The sequence below is a fragment of the Varanus komodoensis genome, unplaced genomic scaffold (genome assembly GCF_004798865.1).
Source record: "Varanus komodoensis strain SLA01 unplaced genomic scaffold, ASM479886v1 scaffold25, whole genome shotgun sequence".
Classification (NCBI taxonomy): Eukaryota; Metazoa; Chordata; class Lepidosauria; order Squamata; family Varanidae; genus Varanus; species Varanus komodoensis.
In genome coordinates, this window is record NW_025335661.1 from 8,861,426 (window position 1) to 8,881,231 (window position 19,806).

At 39.3% G+C, this 19,806-nt stretch overlaps 1 protein-coding gene across 1 annotated transcript in view; it reads right to left on the reverse strand.

The window, feature by feature from the left end:
* The window catches only part of PID1 (phosphotyrosine interaction domain containing 1), a 125,570-nt gene that overhangs the window by 75,619 nt on the left and 30,145 nt on the right, over positions 1–19,806 (reverse strand). The window contains exon 2 of the mRNA XM_044432803.1: positions 11,290–11,436. Within this exon, the coding sequence (XP_044288738.1) occupies positions 11,290–11,436 (147 nt within the window). The remainder of the gene's footprint in view (positions 1–11,289; positions 11,437–19,806) is intronic.

A 19,806-nucleotide genomic window follows, 5' to 3' on the forward strand; every position in this document is an offset into this window, starting at 1 on the left:
ACCATGACCATTATTTTGAATATTCTAGGTATAGCAGTGATGCAGATTGTTACATGAAAATCCAGCAACGTGAAAAGATTGCTATTATGTATGAACCTAGTGAGGATCATTGCTGGAGTCACTGAAAAGCCACCTAAAACTTTAAAACATAAGGTCTAGGTTGCTTGTCTGACTCCAAACAACCCACCCGTTCCAAGTTTCCATGTAACAAGAAGCTTCAGCATGCCCCTTCAGTGACCGGAACACTCAAAACTACAACTGCAGTGAGCAGCTCCATGGAAAAGGCACCCAGAGTAGCTTTCTTGTTGCACACAAACCACTTTAGAGTATTTCTCCTCAATTTTGTTGAAGTATTTTGTTGCAGACTAGAGTATATCTCTTCCCCCACCACCCACAATTTCTCATTTCCTCCCCAACAATCAATCAGCATTCCATGCCCAATGAATAAGTTCCACCCACACTGGACTGTTTTTTTTTACTCCTAACGTAAGGACACAAGGAAAAAAAACCTGCTGGATCGAACAAAAGTTTCATATAGTCCAGCAATCTGTACAAGCAGTGGCAAACCAGCTGCCCACAGGATCCTTCAAGCAGGATGGATGCAAGACCCCCTCCTGCCCAAACTCCTCAGAAACTGGTGTATGAAGGCATGCCAACTCTGGTAAAGGATGTAGCACATAGCCAGCAAGGCTAGTAGCCACTGATAGCCTCCTCACTCATGGATCTATCCAATCCCCTTTTAAAGTCATCTGGATTGGTGGCCATCACCACTCCCTGTAGCAGTGATTCCATTGTTTTAGTATGTGCTGTGTGAAGAAGTGCTTTCCCTTACCTGTTCTAAACCTCCCACCAATCTGTTTCATAGGATAACCCAAAGGTCAAGTATCATGGCAGAGGAAAAAAATGTCTCCTTCCCCACCTTCTCTACACCATGGATTATTTTCAACACCTCTGTCATGTCTCCCCTTACTCACCTTTTCTCTAAGCTAAACAGTCTCTGTTGTTGTAGCCATTCCTCATAGCGGTGTTGCTCCAGCCCCTCCATCATTTCCATTACAAGTTTCTTTATTACCTAGCAGACTTCAGATTTTCACCAAACCTGCCAACATTTCTTCTTCTATGTTGATAGTATTCTTTTACCTACATAGGGGACCAGCCATAAGAGATCTGAGACAGCTATTAATTTGTATTAGGACCTACTGTACCAATCATCCCTCACCATTTGAATCTTGCTAGGGCTGGTGGAAAGTCGAATTTATCATCATCCGGAGGAGCACAGCTTCCCCAGGCCTGGTTTACATGTTTTATATCCCACTATGCTTTCTTGTAATTTGCACAGTGCTCGGTGCCCCTCAGGATTTATTCCTTGTAATGCTGTTTAGAGATGCAAATGTATAAAGGTTATTTTGTATCATAAAATTGTACAGCATTTGTAACAGCTTCTGAAAAGCTAATAACTATGCAAGCCTCCCTTCCTATCAGAGTCAAATAGAGCTGTATACTTTATGGCAAAGATTAAAATAATGTTTGTAACACAATATGCTTTGTGCAGTTTCAAAATGCACAACGAAGCTGAAGGAACATCTTGCTAGATAGCTCCCTTCCCATGAAATTGACTTGCAAGCAGCTAAGTGATATTAAAGTCTGTGATTTATTTTTCGCTTTGCAGATACAAATATCACAGCAGGGCCAATTTAAGATATTGTCAGAATAAACTGAGCAAGCTTTAACAGGGAAAGCATAGATCCCTTCATCAGGCACAAAGGGAAAAAAAGCAGGCCCTTGGTGCTTCCAGGCAGAGGGCTCCTATCATTAACAACAAAAAGGCATTGTACAAGTATTCTATCTTTCCTTACTTTATCCCATTCTCTATTAAGAAAAAAGACTGAGAAAACAGTGGGAAAATAGGAAGCATTACAAAAGGAGAACATCATCACACCTATAAACTTCTGTGACTGAGGCAATACACCTACGCAATATAAGCCTCATCTGGAAATATCCTTTGTGTCTGTTCATACTGTATGGCATCAGGAAATGACAGATTCATCACTGGCATTTATTCCGCCTGCAACCTGTCTTCCTTCAGCAGAGCTCAAAGGAGCATTCGTAGGCTTTAGCAAAACTGCATCATTGTGAATGACAATTTAGGCCACATTTGTTGCAGTATCTGCCTGTAGCCCATTAATAAGGGAACTGCTTGATGTTGGCACAGCAAAGAATCTGAAAATAACTTGCTGGCTACTTCTCCTATTTATTGGGATGTAGTCATATTGAGAAGAAGGCTCTGACCACACATCAGTCACAAAAGGAAGTAGCTTTAAGAATAAGTAGACCTAGTTCCCTTTCAGCAGTCTGGAATCTGTTTAGATCTGGAAAGTTATAGAAATTCTGTAAATAGAATAAAATAAACTGTGGATGTTAAAAGACCAGCCTGGAAGCCACACCAGATCAACATGTAGAATTAAAGGACTAGCATTTGAGATGTGAGATAAACAAGCATATTCAGTAATGCATTAATAAAAACATCTGATCAGAACCCAGATAGACTTTTTCTCAAAATTTACAGAAAAGGTGTATTTAAGTTGCATAAATTTAGCTCCAGATAAAATAGAATGTTTTGGATACAGCAATTCATTAATTTAATTTGCAGTTTGGAAACTATTTTTATTAGGCCCTACAGCCAATACAGCAAGCCGAAAGGGAACTAGTAGTCTTCCCCCAAATAACTAGTTTCTATGTCCACACTTGTGTGATCCCACACAAGCAACCTGAGGATTGGAGAAAAATTTGTCACCTCACCTCATGATGGCACAGAATACATCCAAATGTCATTGAGCTCATGAGTGGTGGTACTTTTGCTATTTGCAGTAAGGGTAATGGTTGGGATTTAAAGGAAGAGAAGACAATGTGTTTGCAAAAGTGTTTTTTGAAAGATACATACTGAAAATGACCTATTGACGTCTGAACCTGTGCTAAGACGCTTCAGGATATTTGTTAACCTGATGCTGTTGCAGATCTATACAACTGTCAATCCAAGTTTAAATAAGTATGTTAGACAATCTGATGGAAACAAGGCAAACAACATTTACTTTTTGGAAAAAGGGTGATTGCACATCTGACTGAAACAAGAACTGACTCTGGTCATTATTGTAGGGCACTGGCTTCACTTTTAAGAATTTAATATACGTCTCAAATTTGTGACACATCCACTTAGGATTCAGGCAACCTTTTAAGCCTCTGTCATCTTCTATTTGCGCAATGGAAGAACTGAAAATAACACAGTTCCCAAGAACGATTACAGCACATTCATAATTTAGTAACAACTTCATCTGTAAGAGTGACAAACAGCAGAGATTTTTATGTCTGTACAAACTATAATGCTGTGGGAAATGGTAAAGTACTTACTTCATTTATGGGCAGTATCAAATGTACCAGTGAGACCCACCAACTGCCTACCAGAGGGACCCACTGCTATTGCAATGAGAAGCTAGTGCTTCCTAAATCAACCAGAAATAAACTGAAATGTTTGTTTATAAGATGTTACAAGTCAGCTGAGCTTGCAGAAAGGAGCTCCACTGGGTGGAAACAAGCATTTCAGCTTTATCTGGGGTTGTTCCTGGACACAGAAGTTTTCTGTTGTGGCAGCAATGGCCCACTAGCACAACTTAATCAGTGGTGGTACACAGGCAGTGTAAGATAAGTCTATAGCAGTGATGTGTTCAAGTTCTTTACTGCAGGTCTTGAATCAAGTCTCAAGTTTTTACTTTCAAATCCAAGTCATTGCAAGACATTTTCGAGTCAAGTCTCAAGAGCCAATTTTAACAGAAAAAGGGCGATGGTAGTGGGGTGTGGGGTTGTAACCCCCCCCCCGATGTTTCCATCTTCATTTACCTCTGTGATGCATTGAAGTCTTTTACTTCAACCATGATTTATTTAAGCAAATAAAATCCCTATCCTGCCCCCACTCCCTCCGTCTGCCTCTGCTCTATGCATGCCTGTCTTCCAAAATATCCTGCTGCACAGTAAGCCCTGGAGAGACTCAGTCATAAAAAATGTAGAAATCTCAAGTCAATTCAAGTCACTCATTCATTGTTCCCAGTCAAGTCCAAGTTGAGTCACTGATGCAACTTGAGTTGCACTTGGGACTAAGTCACTCAACTGGAGTTGCCAACACTGGTCTGTACTTTATGGCCATATTCTGTTAGCAATTTTGCCTTTTGAATACTATCAGTCTACAGTTCCAGTGCTTAGAAAGCTTTCAACTGCAGTAATCTATACCTGATTAATGCATGTCAAAAGAAAACACATTTTAGGTAGGTTCAACCTTTGGTTTTGTTCTAGAAGAATTAATGAGGGGAGATGTTTGGATCCATTTTTCACTTTATTGTAAAATCTATATTCTCAGAGTATAATCATGTAACATTGTGCAAGATCAAAACTTTTCTGTTAAAAGGAAAGCATTGCTTAAGATCTTAAGATTTTAATAGTTTAACAGGAAATAATATTTACTAAACATTCTTTGTCTTCAAAGACTTTAAGGTTTAGCAGTATAAAAAGAGAACTATCATATAAATGCAGCTTTCCCATTTAGTTCTGAACAGGCTGTTCATCTGACAGGTACACAGGCCTAGTGGGTTTCCAGATGGTAAAGAAACTACCTCATTCCAAAATTAGATCATATTTATACACTTATTCTGTAGCAATTACCTCATATATTATATTATCTATTGTCCCATAAATTAGGGCTCACAATCTTATAGTTCATTGTTACTAAATATACTTAAAAACCCAAAATATAGAAAAATGCTTAAACATGGCTTTCTGCTAGACAAATAATTTTGAATTCTATCTATGAGAAAACAACTCTTTTCTCAAAATGTAAGAAAAGTGCACTTATGCATGTTATAGGACATTTTTTATTTAAATATACATAGCACTGCACCCTGATTAAACCTAAGTATTCAATCCTTCTGTGCATCAAACATTTTATGTTTGTATTTCATGCAATATTTCCTGCTCACTAACTGATGATCAAAAAGTTCAAATACACTTTTGTACTTCAATGTTACCATCACGTACCACTTCGTTACTCAAAGGAATTATCTGACCAAATTGACATGCTCTGAAACTCAGCTTTCTCTCCACATCCATGGCATCTTGTCTATTAGTTTTTCGTAAGCCTCCCAGAAATCAATGTGAGCTTGTTGTGCTTTCATGTGCCTACCATTTAAATATACAGTCAACCCTCCATATGCACAAGGGTTTGGGCCACCCTTGAAAGTGGAAAAAACATGAATATTTCAAGCACACTGCCCTTGCAAATCTTAACTCTGAGTACTATTGACCAGACACGTACTGAATTGCTTCTCCCCACGTCTCTGATCCAGCAACGTTCCTCTTCTTCACTGAGTACATTCTTAAGTTTTATTACCTGCCATCACCAGTATTTCACTCACCAGGGCCTCCTCTTTGCACCACATAAATGCTAGAGTTTCCCTCTCCAGATGGGCAGGGCAAGAAGGCATGCTTTGCAGGCCCTCCATCTCCCCACTTTGGCTTCTTCTGTCTCTATGGCGATGATGATTTTCCACAGTAAGCCACAAGGCTCCAAAAAAAAAAAAATCCCATTTAATTATTGATGGCAAACTCACCAATAATCAAATATGTGAAAGTTAAACCCACGAAATCAAGGTTTGACTGTAATTACAACTTGCTATTTATTTGCATTTTCAAATGGCTAATTATGCATTATTAAACAATTTCAGCTGTTCATCACTTGGTATTTTATAACAAGATATATTGCATTGCTTTGAAAGAGATGAGTTAAGAATTTTTCATAGCTTTCTAAGTCATTCCTATCAAAATGTTTTCCTAAAATCCTTCTCCAAGAAACTCTTGATGGCATACATGGGGACTGCCTGTTTTCTTCTCATAACTGCCCTGTGACTAGGTTAGGCTGAGAGTTTGTGACTTGCGCAAACTCAATCAATCTCATTGCTGAGCATCATCTTTCGGTTACTGTCCTAGTGTTTCATTTCCTGCTTCTGGAATTTTTGAAATGCTATTTCCTGCCTTATTATGAATTGATTCATATTCTGCTTTATTATTGATTATTACATTTTATATCACTCAATAGTCAAAGCTCTCTGGAAGATTCACAATGATTTAAAACAATCTATAGTATAAAACACTGTATAAAATACAATTCAAAAATTCAAATAATTAGAACAGTGTAAAGTAAAAATGAAAACTAGGCCAATCAGCAGCACAAAGATTTAAATGCAACATAGAATTTAAAACTGTGAAACTAAAATTCTTGGGAAAATTCCTTAGAAATTAAGATCTTCACCTGGTGTCAGAAAAAACTCCCTGGGAAGTTCATTTAATAGGCAGGGTGCCACTACAGAAAGGCCCTCTTCCTAGTAGCCACCCACCTGAATCTTCTTGGCAGGGGCTCACTCAAAAGGAGCACTGAAGGTGATCTTAGGTTCTGGCCGAGAATATGTAGAAAGAGACGATCCTTCAAGTAACCTGGACAGAAGCTATTTAAGGGTTTGAATATCAATACAAGCACTTTGAATCAAGCCCAGAAATAGACTGGCAGCCAGTACAGATGGCAAAGCACTGGCTTACTACAATCCCATTGACCACTCCCACTAACAACATTGCTGCCCTGTTCTGGTCTAACTGAAGATTCTGGACCATTTTCAAAGGCAGCCCCACATAGAACATAGTGCAGTAATCCAACTGAAAGGTTACCACAGCATGGATGACTCTAGCTAGGCTATCCCTGTCAAGATAAGAACGTTGCTGGTACATCATTTCACAGTAATAAAAGGTACTCCATGTCACCAAGTTCATCTGTGCACCAAGCAACAGTGCTGGATCCAGGAGCATCGACAAACAACAAACCCGATCTTTTAGGGGAAGTGCAACCCCCTCCAGAACCAACTCAATATCATTCCTTTGGGCAAGTGAACCCTCCACTAACAGTATCTCCATCTTGTCTGGATTGAGTGTTAATTTATTGGCCCTCATCCAATGCCTTACTGTACCCAGAGATAGATTGGGAACAGTCACTGCCTTACCTGAATGTGATGAAAAGAAGAGACAGAGCTATGTGTCATCTGCATATTGATATCATCTCAGTTCATCCCTGGAAAAACTCACCTGTAGACATTTCACCATCCCCCAATAAACTCCCCCAGCAGTTCAGTGCAGATGGTAAACACTATGGGAAAGCAAAACCCAGTGGTATGCCATAGGATCACTGTCAATCTTTTGTCTTGTTTTGTTGTTGCAACATGGGAAAGATTTTTAATAGGATGCTGACACTATACTTGCTGAAAGATGCTAGTATAGTTCAAAGATCTCTGTTAGCATATATGGGGGTGTGCAATGCTAGTAATTCTACCAGTTTGCCTTACAAATTAACTATTTGGAAACAATCCAATTACAGCTGTGTTGTGGAAGAAGGCTGGGATAGAAGTGCTAATGGAAAAGTGCCAATGGTTTCTGTGTGCCAAACCTGACGTTAAGGGGGTCACAATGGAATGCCACAACCGAAACTATTAGCTGCTCCTCTAAGACAGTAGATCATAGAAACAAATCATAGTTCAGTCACTACTATGTATAGCAAATATATTCCAGTTCTTGTCCTGGTAAAAATTACCAGAGACAGTGTAAGTAGAACCCTTTAACATAAGGTTTCAGGCATCAGAGGATTATGATTATCTAAGTAGGAATGGCACATTTTCAGATGAGCATAATCATTAAACTATGCCAACAAGGTTTGCAAAATATATGCTAACATTTTAGAAATCAATAAATAATTGGGATACCGGTAAAAACAAAATAGACACACTGAGACATCTGTTCTCTCTCCCATTCTTAATCATAACATTGTTTACAGAGATTTGTTATTTATAGGAAAATGATGAATTGGCATATTCTGTGCCTCCCTGTTCCGGACTTGCCATATTTGTTTTCATAGCAACCTGTGCTGATCTTCCATCAGTATCCAAAAACTGAGCTTAAAACATCAATTGGAAAGAAATGCAGACAAAGGGCCAAGCCTGTTGACTTAACTTCTTGGTGCCAAGAACAGAAACAGACTGTAGCATGGTTTATAAGTCCATAAAAAACTTGTCTAAAAGCACCCCATCATTAGCAATCACTGCTTTTCCAACAAGCATACATTATTTTCCCTATTTATTCCTTATTAGATCTTCCAACAAACACAGGCAACTAATTTCTACACCATTTCTACCCCAGGAGAACCTCTGTCCTGAGAAATAGCATCCAGTTCCCCTGCTGTATGTATTATAAAATTAATCATTCCTAGAGGCGTACTTCTATTTGGAAATCAAGAGAAAACAACTTTTAAGTACCCCCTTTTTACCCTTTTAGTGACCAGTAACCATTACAGAGCACTGAAAAGGTCAAAATTAGCTTACAAATCAGTTAACTTTTACCCTTTTAGTGCTTCATAATAATTGTAATTGTATTTTAATTATGCTTTAAATGTGATTAAATTATGATTTTAATATGCATATGCAATCTTAGTTTTTTATTTTTTAAATTTAGCATTAGAAATAGTATACATAATTACATAATAATAATATAGTTATTATTATTTTGTCATTGTAGGATTTAAGTGCACCCTGCAACAGGATCCATAAATGCCCCCCTATACTTCCAAAGTTGTCACCTCCTGTTATAAGTAAATACCAGCTTCTGTTGCATTCCCAAACCACAATTAAATTCAGCACCTGACTCCATCTACCTGTAACATACTCTTCATCAAGCCAGAAGAGGATGGGGTGTTTCTTCCCAACACTATTTCCTCCCATGTATAAGATTTTGTGAAGTCTGCAATACACTGTAATTTATCAGAAAGCATAGAGGAATCTACACCTCAATTTAACTGGCCCAAAGCTTTTTCCGAAGGCAACCTGGTCCTGTTTTGGTACTGGCAGAAGTTGTTATCTATGACTACCCTTAGAGGATCATATGCCGGGTGTGCAGAAAGAAATTCTATTGGAACATTTTCTGCTGTAATGTGGATTTAGAGGCCAAATATGCATATAAGAGGAGTCTAGAGTTAGTTCCCAGACTCCAGTTCATGGAACCCTAGATTATTTTCTTCTCACCTTCCACTTTGACCATGACTACAAATATATGTTGCTGGTAAAGCAGAGCATATAGAAAACTTTGCAGCCCATGACATTTTTGACCCCAGTGGAAAAAAACTCATTAAATATCAGTTTGTAGAGCTGGGGTGAACAACATGCACCCACCACCACTAAAATTGCAGAGCAAGAAAAGCTGTTACAAGATAGCCTGATGTACTCTGTCTTAAGGTTGTTCAAGGGTTGTTTGACATGCACATCAGGTTCATACAACATGACAGTCCATAAGAGCCATAGCATGTCACAGTGGCAGTCCTCTTTTGTTTGCTAATCCCATGCAGAATTATTGTCCTCAATTGCCCACTTCCACCAGCTCATCAAACAGCTGCTTGTGGGAGGCCTGAAGCACTTGGACACAGATGCAAAATGAAAGTCCAACTCAGGCACTGGTTTCCTAGCAGAATCCTACCCATCCTCAACCCCAAACTGTCATATGCCTGCTTGATGGTCTTGTTCGTGCTGCCCTACTACAATTTAAATTTTGTAAAGGTCAGATAAATATATCTCCCCATCCCTCATCATTTAACAGTGTTTAGTTTACTGATAGCACATAACATTATCTTCATTGTTGTGGCATTTATAATACCAGGAAATACAGGTCCTGATGTTTATTCTTCTTATTAAAGGAAAATTCGATGGAGAGGAGAGGAGAGGAGAGGAGAGGAGAGGAGAGGAGAGGAGAGGAGAGGCTCAACATAAAAAACAACCTAGTTTTCTTCAGCAAGAGAGTTTGCTGCTTGTTATGTCAAGAAATAATTCTGCTGCAGGTCAAAGCCAACTCTAGTTTAAGATACAGAATGTCATAAGCATAAAATGATTGAAGTTCTAGGGCAAGGGTGGGGAAGCTTAAAGTCTGAGAAAGGTCTTGCAGCCCTCAGTCCATCTGTGGGTGGGAGAAAGGTAGATGTGATCAAAATATTATGACTTATTTCACTATTCTGAAGTAAGAAGGTCTGAATCGCTCATCAGCATTTTCAAATAGCATCCCAAATGCCAAATTTCTGCATATTTAGTCTCAAGGGCACAACCTAAGTCTCTATGATGACTCACATATAAGCAGAATAAACCTCTGCAATTTTGCTTATACGTAAGCAGGACTAAATACTCAAATGCACTTTCATACTGCATGAAAATATCAAGCCTCTGCATGTTCATTCAGAATTAAACATAACAAGATGCTGCATGTCTACTCACAAATAAGCAGGACAAGGCTGTGCAAAAGAAACCTCAGAAGTAAACAGGATAATCACTCAGTAGTTTCCTCCCCTGGTTCCTCCCACCCTCCACTGCAGGGAATAGATCTTAACTCTGATCAGCAACTTACCAGAGATAAGAGGTTTCTTCTTAACAGAAGAAACAAGCAAGCCAGATGAGGAATCCATGAATGCCATACCTGGCCCATTCCCTGAAGATTCCTATGTGTGTTGAGGGATATGGACTTCAAAGAATGCTAATATGAAGCTCTAGTCCACTTGCTGGGGAACTGGTAGTGTACACAGCAGATGTGGTCCGCCAGACCTCTCCATCAGTCCACCAGCTTCTTCTCCAAAGCTCTACCCACTCTCCATGCCCAGTTGGCTCCTGATCCACTGAGAATGGGGTGGGGCGGCACAGAGGCAGATAACAGGCGGTTTCAATTTCCTCTCTCTGCAATCTCTCTCCCCACCATAGACACACTGCTCAAATTACAAAAGAGAATGCATGGCTACAGAAATCCACTGCTGCTTTCCCAATGGAACAAGAGAAAGCTCTCCATCTCAATGGGGAGTTCACAGGTCTTCTGGAACCTAAAAGAAACTGAGAAGTTGCAGAACCCAGCTTTATCATTCATTAACAGTATAATTCACCTGGTCAAATGGAAATTCAATCAAACAAGGTGGGATTTTTCTCTCTTGTCCTAGAATCATATTGAGTAGACTTTCCAAACACCAAAATTACCTGAGATGTCTTTATTTGCATATTTATAAGATGCTTGCACATATTCTGCAAGGCGCTCCAAAAACAGAAGTGTCTAGTCTACTCACGCCCTTTCATTCTTTATTGTTATGGAACATTCCCACAGCAGATTTTTTAAGATGCATTTTGAACTGTTATATACCTTGCATCCAGTGTGTGCCCGCGTCTTCATTAATGGAGTTGTGGTACACAGCTCAATGGCTTCTGGCTCATGGAAGATTACAGTGGGGAGAGGCTCCTTCCGAAGAGTTAAAACATTAAGCTTTGTCTTCAACATGGTCTGAAAGTGCTAAACAAAAAACAAACAAAAAGGACAGAACTTCTTTAGTTTTGTTTTGCAGAGCTTAGTTCCGCAGGTTGAATTCAAGCCAAAAAATATGAAGGTCGATTTTTCTACCTGACTTATTCTAATGATCTGTGCAGTGACATATAAACAGTGCTAGAGGGAATGAAAAGTGCTTAAGTTTATGTAAACAAACAAGAAAGAGAAGCCTGAAATCTATGCCTTTTTATTTTTGTAATTACAAAAGTTATTGCAAGAAAGAAAAAGGGACAAGATGTAAAAACAGAGGATACAGATCCAAATTCAGGATCCATATAAGAACACAGGCCTGGATCCAAACCTTCTCTTGTGCAAGTGGGAAGCCCTTTTGTTCACAGAAGGGAGCCACCTAATTTTGCTAATTTAATTATACTTATTCCAGTTTTGCTAGACTGTTTTTAATATAAATATATCTATACCTTTCTAATATACAAGCAACAATGTCCATGTTTGGGTTTCTAAACAAAACTAAAACGAAAAGGGGATCAGGTGGTCAGCATCTTTTCTTCAGAGGAAGTAATGTTCCAGTCTGAATCAGCTAGCCAACAGAACATTATAGCTTAATAGTGACACCCAACTTAACACCCTCATACTGAAAACTAGTAGTATGGGTTTAAATCATGGATGGGAATCCTTTGGCAGATGGGCCTAATACGTCCTGTAAGATGGCTTGAGGTAGCTTGCCAGCTTCCCTGCCTTATCTTTAAGCCCTAATTTGACATCATGTGCTTTAATAATCTACTAGTAAGGTAAGTATGGAAACATCATGACCCCTGATTTCTGATCAGAGATAAGACCATTCCTCTGCTCCCCCATTCAGACTACATTTAAGCTGCTTTAAACCTTCTACTGGCGCCAAAAGAGGCTTCCTTAAAGCCCAACTGCACTGTAAGTGGCACTTTAAAGGGAACAACTAGCCGTCCCCTACCCAACACTGCCACCCCACAACCTTTGAAAAATCAGGCTTTTTAAAAGTCTCTACCAATGCAGACCTTTATAAAGCCTAACTGGAGAAGGGTGAAGAAGTAATGTGTGTGTGCAGGCATCTGAGTGTGTCAAGTCCCCCACCTGGCCTTCATGGCACTAATGTTTGCTTTTTGCAATGGCAATGAGAAACTGGGCTAAGAGTTGTTGGGAAAGATGTTTAGAATCTCCATGGGCTTAAACTTTAAACCCACAGAGAATCCAATCATTCCATAACAAGCCTTAGCTTGGTTTCTCAATGTCACTGCACAAAAGCAAACTTTACTGTTCTGAAGAGGGGAAATACGCAAAGGAAATACCTGTGCAGTACCACTTTTGATTAAACAAAAGGGTATTTAGCTTGTCATCTGATTTGAAGACTTGTGATTCAGTGCTCAACTATACCCACTGTTACTAAGCTGAGCAATTGGGCCTTATGAACTAAAACCACACTCATGAAAGGTTGAGACAGCAGAAAGAAATGACCCTGTGCATAAAGGGAGAAGGCAGGTATGGCATCATTTGAGAACATACACACTTGAAGTAAAGAAAGAGAAAGCTGTGAGCTTGAAGCATCTTGGAATGCAGCATGCCTCTGAAAATCCAGTGTGAAATAATCATCAACTGATAATGGATCTGCTGCCAGGCAGGTGTATGTACTCTGTTTGTTTTTAACTGTGCTCTACTTGTACATAAATAAATAAAGCACTTATAAATATTTGAAAATCTCCAGTGTTTTGTTCCCAAACCATAAAATAAAACCATATTCAGGTAGTGCTACCTCTGAAACTTTGCACCATTCCAGGATAGCAATGAGCAGGTAATAATACATGCAATTCTCACCATTCAAAAAATTACAAGGAAGAAAGAAGCCTTGTAAACTGGATGTGAATACCAATTTATATCACCCTACAGAAGCAGTATGTCTGAACTGCACTGTTTTCTATGGAATATGTCCTTGGATATGCAAAGCGTGTATTTTATTAAAAGCAACATTTCATACTGATCAATAGCATCCATGCTTAGAAATGCATACAATTTTATGATAACAAATTAGATTTTTCTTATGGCTTTCCCCTCTTTATTGTGGTGGACAGAGGTATTTATTTATGTAGTCATAAATGTCATATGTATACTTTATTTGCAAAGGCTAAGAATTCTTTATTTATACAAATTTCATGAGAAGCTCTAAACAATAAACAGTTTGAATACTTTTCATGAGCCCAACATTGCTGAACCCTGACAAAACAATGCAAAAATGAAACATTAACCACCATTTCCAAACCAAAATAAATAAAACAATCACAATGGTAAGCTGCTGTACACTTGAAAAACATAAACATAAAAGCCTTGCAAAAGGAACAGCTGCTTTGCTACCATGCTGGCAATGGGTGATAGAATGGCGATCTAACACATCTAGAAACACTAGGTTGGGGAAGTCTATTTGTGCAAATGTTGAGGGTAGCGATAGTCTTCTACAACTGTAAGGAAATAGCAAAGGGTTAGCGCCAAACCTCATGTGATGAGACATCCCTGTCCTCTTCTCTCCACTGCATACACACCCATGTGTCCATCATTTGCTCCAGAGTGTCTCCAAACATGTGGGGTACCTGGGGGCCTACAGGCAGTAAGCAGAAATCCCCTCTGCCAGTAGTGAGCATCGGATACAACTCTAAGATTCTAATTCATTCAAGATGTTTCACTACAGTATATTACATGTTTGAACTTCATCTAAAGCAGGAGCAGGACATGTACGGCTCGGCAGATGTTTTGAACTACAGCTCTAATCAGCCATAACCAGCTCGGCCAATGGTGAAGGATGATGTGAGTTGCAATCCAAATCCGAAGGACCACATATCGCCCACACATGGTTTAAATAATAATAAACTGGTTGAGCATTTACCCTTTGCCCCCTGCTGCAGTCCCAACCCAAGGCAGGCTCCCACACCTGTAATTTTCATTTCCAAAAAATAATCCATATTTACTAATCCAAGCAAAATAGGCAAACAAGGTCCACTGATGCCTTCTAGTGGTGGAGTGGGTGTGCATCCTAAGCAATGCATGATGTGAATAGATAAGATATCTGACCCCATGGTCTTTCCCTTCTTCCCCGCCACCCCATGCTTCTACAAGGAAAAGTTGTGCTAGTGGGTTATCACCATTAGCACAGTACATGCAATGTCCATGCACTAGGCTTAATTTGAAGTACGTAACTGCTGCTCAGCTCTAACATGAACTAGAGCTGGGCTTGTGATCTGAAAGGTGGAAGTGAAGCCATGAAGAGTTTTGGAGGCATAGCATGCTGATAACACACAGCTCTTTTTCTCCTGCGTATAACAATGGACAGGATGAGGGCTAACAAACTGAATCTCAATCCAGACAGACCAACAAGAGATGCTGTTAGTGCATGGTTTTCCTGACCAAATGGAGAGGATTCAGCCTGTGCTACATGGGCATATACTCCCCTTGAAGGAGGTTTGTAGCTTGGGGGTGCTCTTTGAGACATCTTTGTCACTTAAGGCCAAAGTGCCCTTAGCAGCACTGAATGCCTTCTACCAACTTCAGCTGGCGGCCTAACTATGCTGTCTGAACAGAGATACACCGGTTTCAGTACTCTATACTCTGGTGATGTGTAAACTGGATTACTGAAATTCACTCTATGCTGAGCTGCCCTTGAAAACTGTTCCGAAACCAGCTTGTGAAAAATGTGACGGCCAGATGCTTTGAACACTTGGCACCATTTCTGCCCCACTTCCATTGGCTGCCAATATGCTTCCAAGCCCAATTGAAGGTGTTGATTTTAACCTACAATGCCCTGCACAGACCACAATCTACCTGGACAGTACAATCACAATCTGGGGTCTGCTTTTGACTGCCATCTCCAAGGGAAGCTCAAGGTGGCAACAAGCCCTTTAAATGGTAGCCTCCAATGAGGCCCACAAATAATATATTTTTAGTACTAGGTTAAGACTGTCCTCTTACAAAAAGGACATTTAAATAGTTATTACATTTTGGCTTTGTTAGCTGTTTAGATTGTTTAAATCTTATGATTTACGCTATTTTAGCTTTTTAACATTTGTTTTAAATTTTGTATGGTAACCTTTTTATAATGCTTTTATTACTTTTTATATTGAATTTTATGTGCTGTAAACTTCCCAGAGAGCTCCAACTACTGGGGAATACAGAAATAAAATACAATAAAATAAATACAATGAAATAAGTTACTTCACAGAACAGATGTGTTAAGTCTAAAATGACTGAATTTTGTCTGCACAGAAATGGTAAGACAGGCCTTACTTCTATGACTTCTGTTAAGAACATGTAAAAACTATAAAGCTGCTTTTTATTTGATTTGCAAGTTATTGGACATAAATGTAATAATAAGGATAATAACAATAGGTGCAGCCAGATCATGTTCCATATACTTTTATCTTTTGCTGCTACTTCGATCTTCAGCTATTTACCTCTCTAACCCAGCTGAAGCAAGCTTCTTGAAGCAAGCTATTCCAATGCAACTTTGTTTTTTTAAATAACTCTTCTTTTTTCTTCTTACAAGAAACCAGAGGCTGTTTACATGGCCTTTCTCTCTATTTCAGCCTTGCAACAACTCTGAGAGACAGACTAGGCATCACTGACTGGCCCAAATTCACCCATTGGGCCAAGTAAAGGCTAGAACCCAGATCTCTTGAGTCCCAGTACAACACTCTAACAACTCCGCCATACCACCTAACCATGTGGTGGTGGTTTTGATCAAATGGCATCTCCATGTAAGTACAACCTAGCTACAAGCCCACGAGAAGCACTAGATAAAAACAATCCAGTAGTATATAGGGACAACAGCATTCAGTGTACATTTCAGGGCCAAGGTGATGCCAACTCTTCCGAAGAGGATGGTGAAGCCTGGAAGGAGAGGCTTGCAGACATAGGGATGGCAGAGGATGGAGAGTTTATCTCAAGGCTGCTGTCTCCAGCTGTTCAGGTAGATCCTTGGAACTGAAAGACTCTGGAAGAGCCAGAAGAGGACATGGAAATAAAGAGCTTTTGTGAAAGAGCTGTCTGTTGTTTGAAAGAGAGAATAGTGGAACCTAGCTCCCAACAGATTAGCTTCTCCTGACAGACATCCAGCTGAAAAAAGACACCCATGACAGCACCACCACCAAGCAAGAACCATTGCTGGGGGAGAGGGCGTAATTAAAGCATGCTATCATTTATTGAGGCAAGTAAAAGTCGTCTTCCACCTACATGCTGTTGATTGCCTAGTGCAATTTCTGGATATTCTGGAGACAGACAGTGGTAATGCAGAATACAAATCCATGTCAAACTGGACCTCAAAATTATTGCTTTCTTAAGTGTGTGTTTTCTTAAAACTTTTCCACTTACCTCAAGCATTGGGCTATTATCTCTCGAGAATACAATGACCTGTCCATATCTGTCTCATCACAGAAAATGGAAAGGATGTGCTGCTGGAACAGACAGTGTTATGCTACCCTCAATTGCAGAAATACTTTTCTAGTCATATTTTTCAGAAAGAAGCTTCTGAACAATTTGAGGTGGCAAGGGCAAAATATGAGGGCTGGTATAGATGTTGGCTGTACAAAAGGGAGAAAACTGAGTTTTAGAAAATGACATAGCTAACATAGAAACTATTTTTAAAAATAGCCTTAGAATACCTGAACAGAATCTTCAAGTTTGCATAAAAAACTAGTGAAAGGTAGCTTTCAGGCTCCTGGAAGCCACTCCATTTAAGTTAGAAGTCCAGCTCATTAAGCTTAATGTATGTACTCGGGGTGTGGTTTTTCGGTGTTCCAGGAAATCCATTCCGCAGTGCCCACGGTCACTGCCTTTACTATTAATTCACGTCTTCCTGGAACTCATGCACCAGTAGATTAATTTCTGTCTGTCATTAAACCTTAGTTCATAAAAGCTCATGATTTTCCACTTTTAAGACTTCATAGTTGCTTGATTTCATTTCACGAGTTACTATCTATTCATTATTGCTGCACACTGCCATCATGACTATCATTATCTGTATAGCACTTTCAAGTGGTCAAAGCACATTTTGTGCATTGTCTAGCTGAAATCCTTATAACAATGGAAATGTGTACCTAGCATGTAGCATGCTTGAAAACACTGAATTCATTTAGGAGTCATTAAAACTAGTTAAACTATGAAATTGGCTTCTATAAAATGTGGTGACAGTTTTTAAAAAAGTGGATAAGGCTCTCCATGGCTGCGATGGATACAAAACCTTAGGGCTATATGCTACATTCGGTATCAGAAGCAGCTGGCCTCTGAATACAAGTTGCTGGTGATCATGATGGTGACATGCCATTATCCTCATATCCTGCTTGTAGATTTCCCAAAGGTCTAGTATCCACTGTAGAAAACAGGATGTTGGACGAGATGGGACTTTGGTCTGAACCTGCATGGTTCTTCTTGTGTTTTATGTTCTTATGGCTTAATCCATACCTTGAATGGCTCTTAACCATCCCACCTCAGGGGAAGAGGCTGCTCGGAGGTGGAGTTTTGAGGTGCTGATTGCAGCTGCTGATATTCAACTCGACTTGCATCTTCAAGAGCTCTTTGAGCGGACTCCTCCCTGGGAAGGGGAAACTGCAGGAGGCTGTCCATGCAGAGCACAGCACCTAGAAAGCCTAACTCGTTCTCGCTGTTTCTAATGTTCTGGCATGAGCACTGCAGCTTATGAAACTAGCATGGATTATTTTCATCAAAAGCTATGATTCAGCTATATTTTCCTGAGCGTTTTAGTCCTCTAGTTTCTGTTGTTTCAAATCTTACTACATTATAAATCTTTACATTCCTGCAAGATTTTATTTTGGTTTTTATCTTATATTGCAGCTTTTAACTTTTAAATGTTTATATGTCCCATTTTAGTATTTTATTTTTGTGAACTGCCAAGAGAACTTTGGCTATCGAGCAGTATAGAAATGAAATGCAATGAAATGAAAACGAACGAATATGTATTAAAGTTCTTGATGCTTGTTTTTTTCTCACTGTGCTTTTATTGTTTTATTCCTTTGAACTTTTATTATTTGCAATAAATGTTTAAATAAATAATACATGCGAAGCATCGGCAACCCAAAGAATCCAGTGAGGATTGCTTATGCTAGCCACTCTTTGCTGACTATTTCTGGAGGACGTATGGAAAATGCGAATATTTTGTTACGCATTTATTTATTTATTTATTTATTTATTTATTTAGAAAATTTCTAGGCCGCCCCATTCGCCAAAGCCTCGGGGCGGCTTACAAATAAATAAATTAAAATACATAAATAACAATATAAAAGGCACATAACTGTATAAAATAAAACTGTATAAAACTGTATAAAATGTCACTTGTTCTTATATTTGTATACCACCCTTCAACTAAATGGGTTTCCCAGGCCTGTGGGGTATGTGGCACATGCGTGTGTGTGTGCATGCGCATGAAAGAGAGACAGAGAGAGAGATATTATTTATTTATTATTTAAAGCATTTTTATGCCGCCCCCATCGCAGAACCCCGTTCAGGACAAGGTCCAGGTCCCCCATCCCAAAGCCCGACCCACCTACCAACAGGACCTCTGTCTTGATTATATGCAAGAGAGAATATAATGTTTAAGCAGTTGCTCCATAAAGACAAGCGAAACTATTTCTCCCTTTTTATCATTCCTGAAAATTGACATGCCTATCCTAAAGCTTAGTTACTGGTAATAATCTAACTGCTGGTATGTTGGCCTTGTCCCTTTTGTCTTTGTCCCCACCAACCAGCAAAATAAGACCCCCAAAACTATTCCAAAGTTGAATTCCACCCTTGGCTACAAGCTGTTCAGCATCCCCAAAAAGAACCATAGAAAAGAAATTAGCCCTGACATTTAGAAGTAGAAATTGCCAAAATAATGCACATTTTTTAAGAATGGATGGGGAGATTACTAACCTGTAAGTCAACATAAAATCATTGGAAATCATTTTAAAGGCTATATAATGTTAAATATGAGGCATGCATTGCTTCCGTGTTTCTCTGAGGCATCCGTCTGGCTGGTAGGGACCTTTAATCTGACCCAATGATGCAGTTCTTATGTTTATGAAAATTTATCACAGGACTTTCCAGAAGCAATTGCTGCTAATCGTTTGGCCTCTAAAAGTCAGCCAGGATAATAAACAAACATATGTTTCCTCCTGGAAGTACTATTAGAGGGGTGACCACAAAAGAACACTAAAGTCAATGGTGAGGCATCCATTCACTTCAGCATATTTTAAAATTAAGTTTTCAAAGTTATGAGTCGATTCAAGATAACTCCAGATACCAGCCTGTTCAAATTTAGTGAATCAATTAAAACTGGCTCTGGAATATCTCATCTTTGGCACTGAAAGC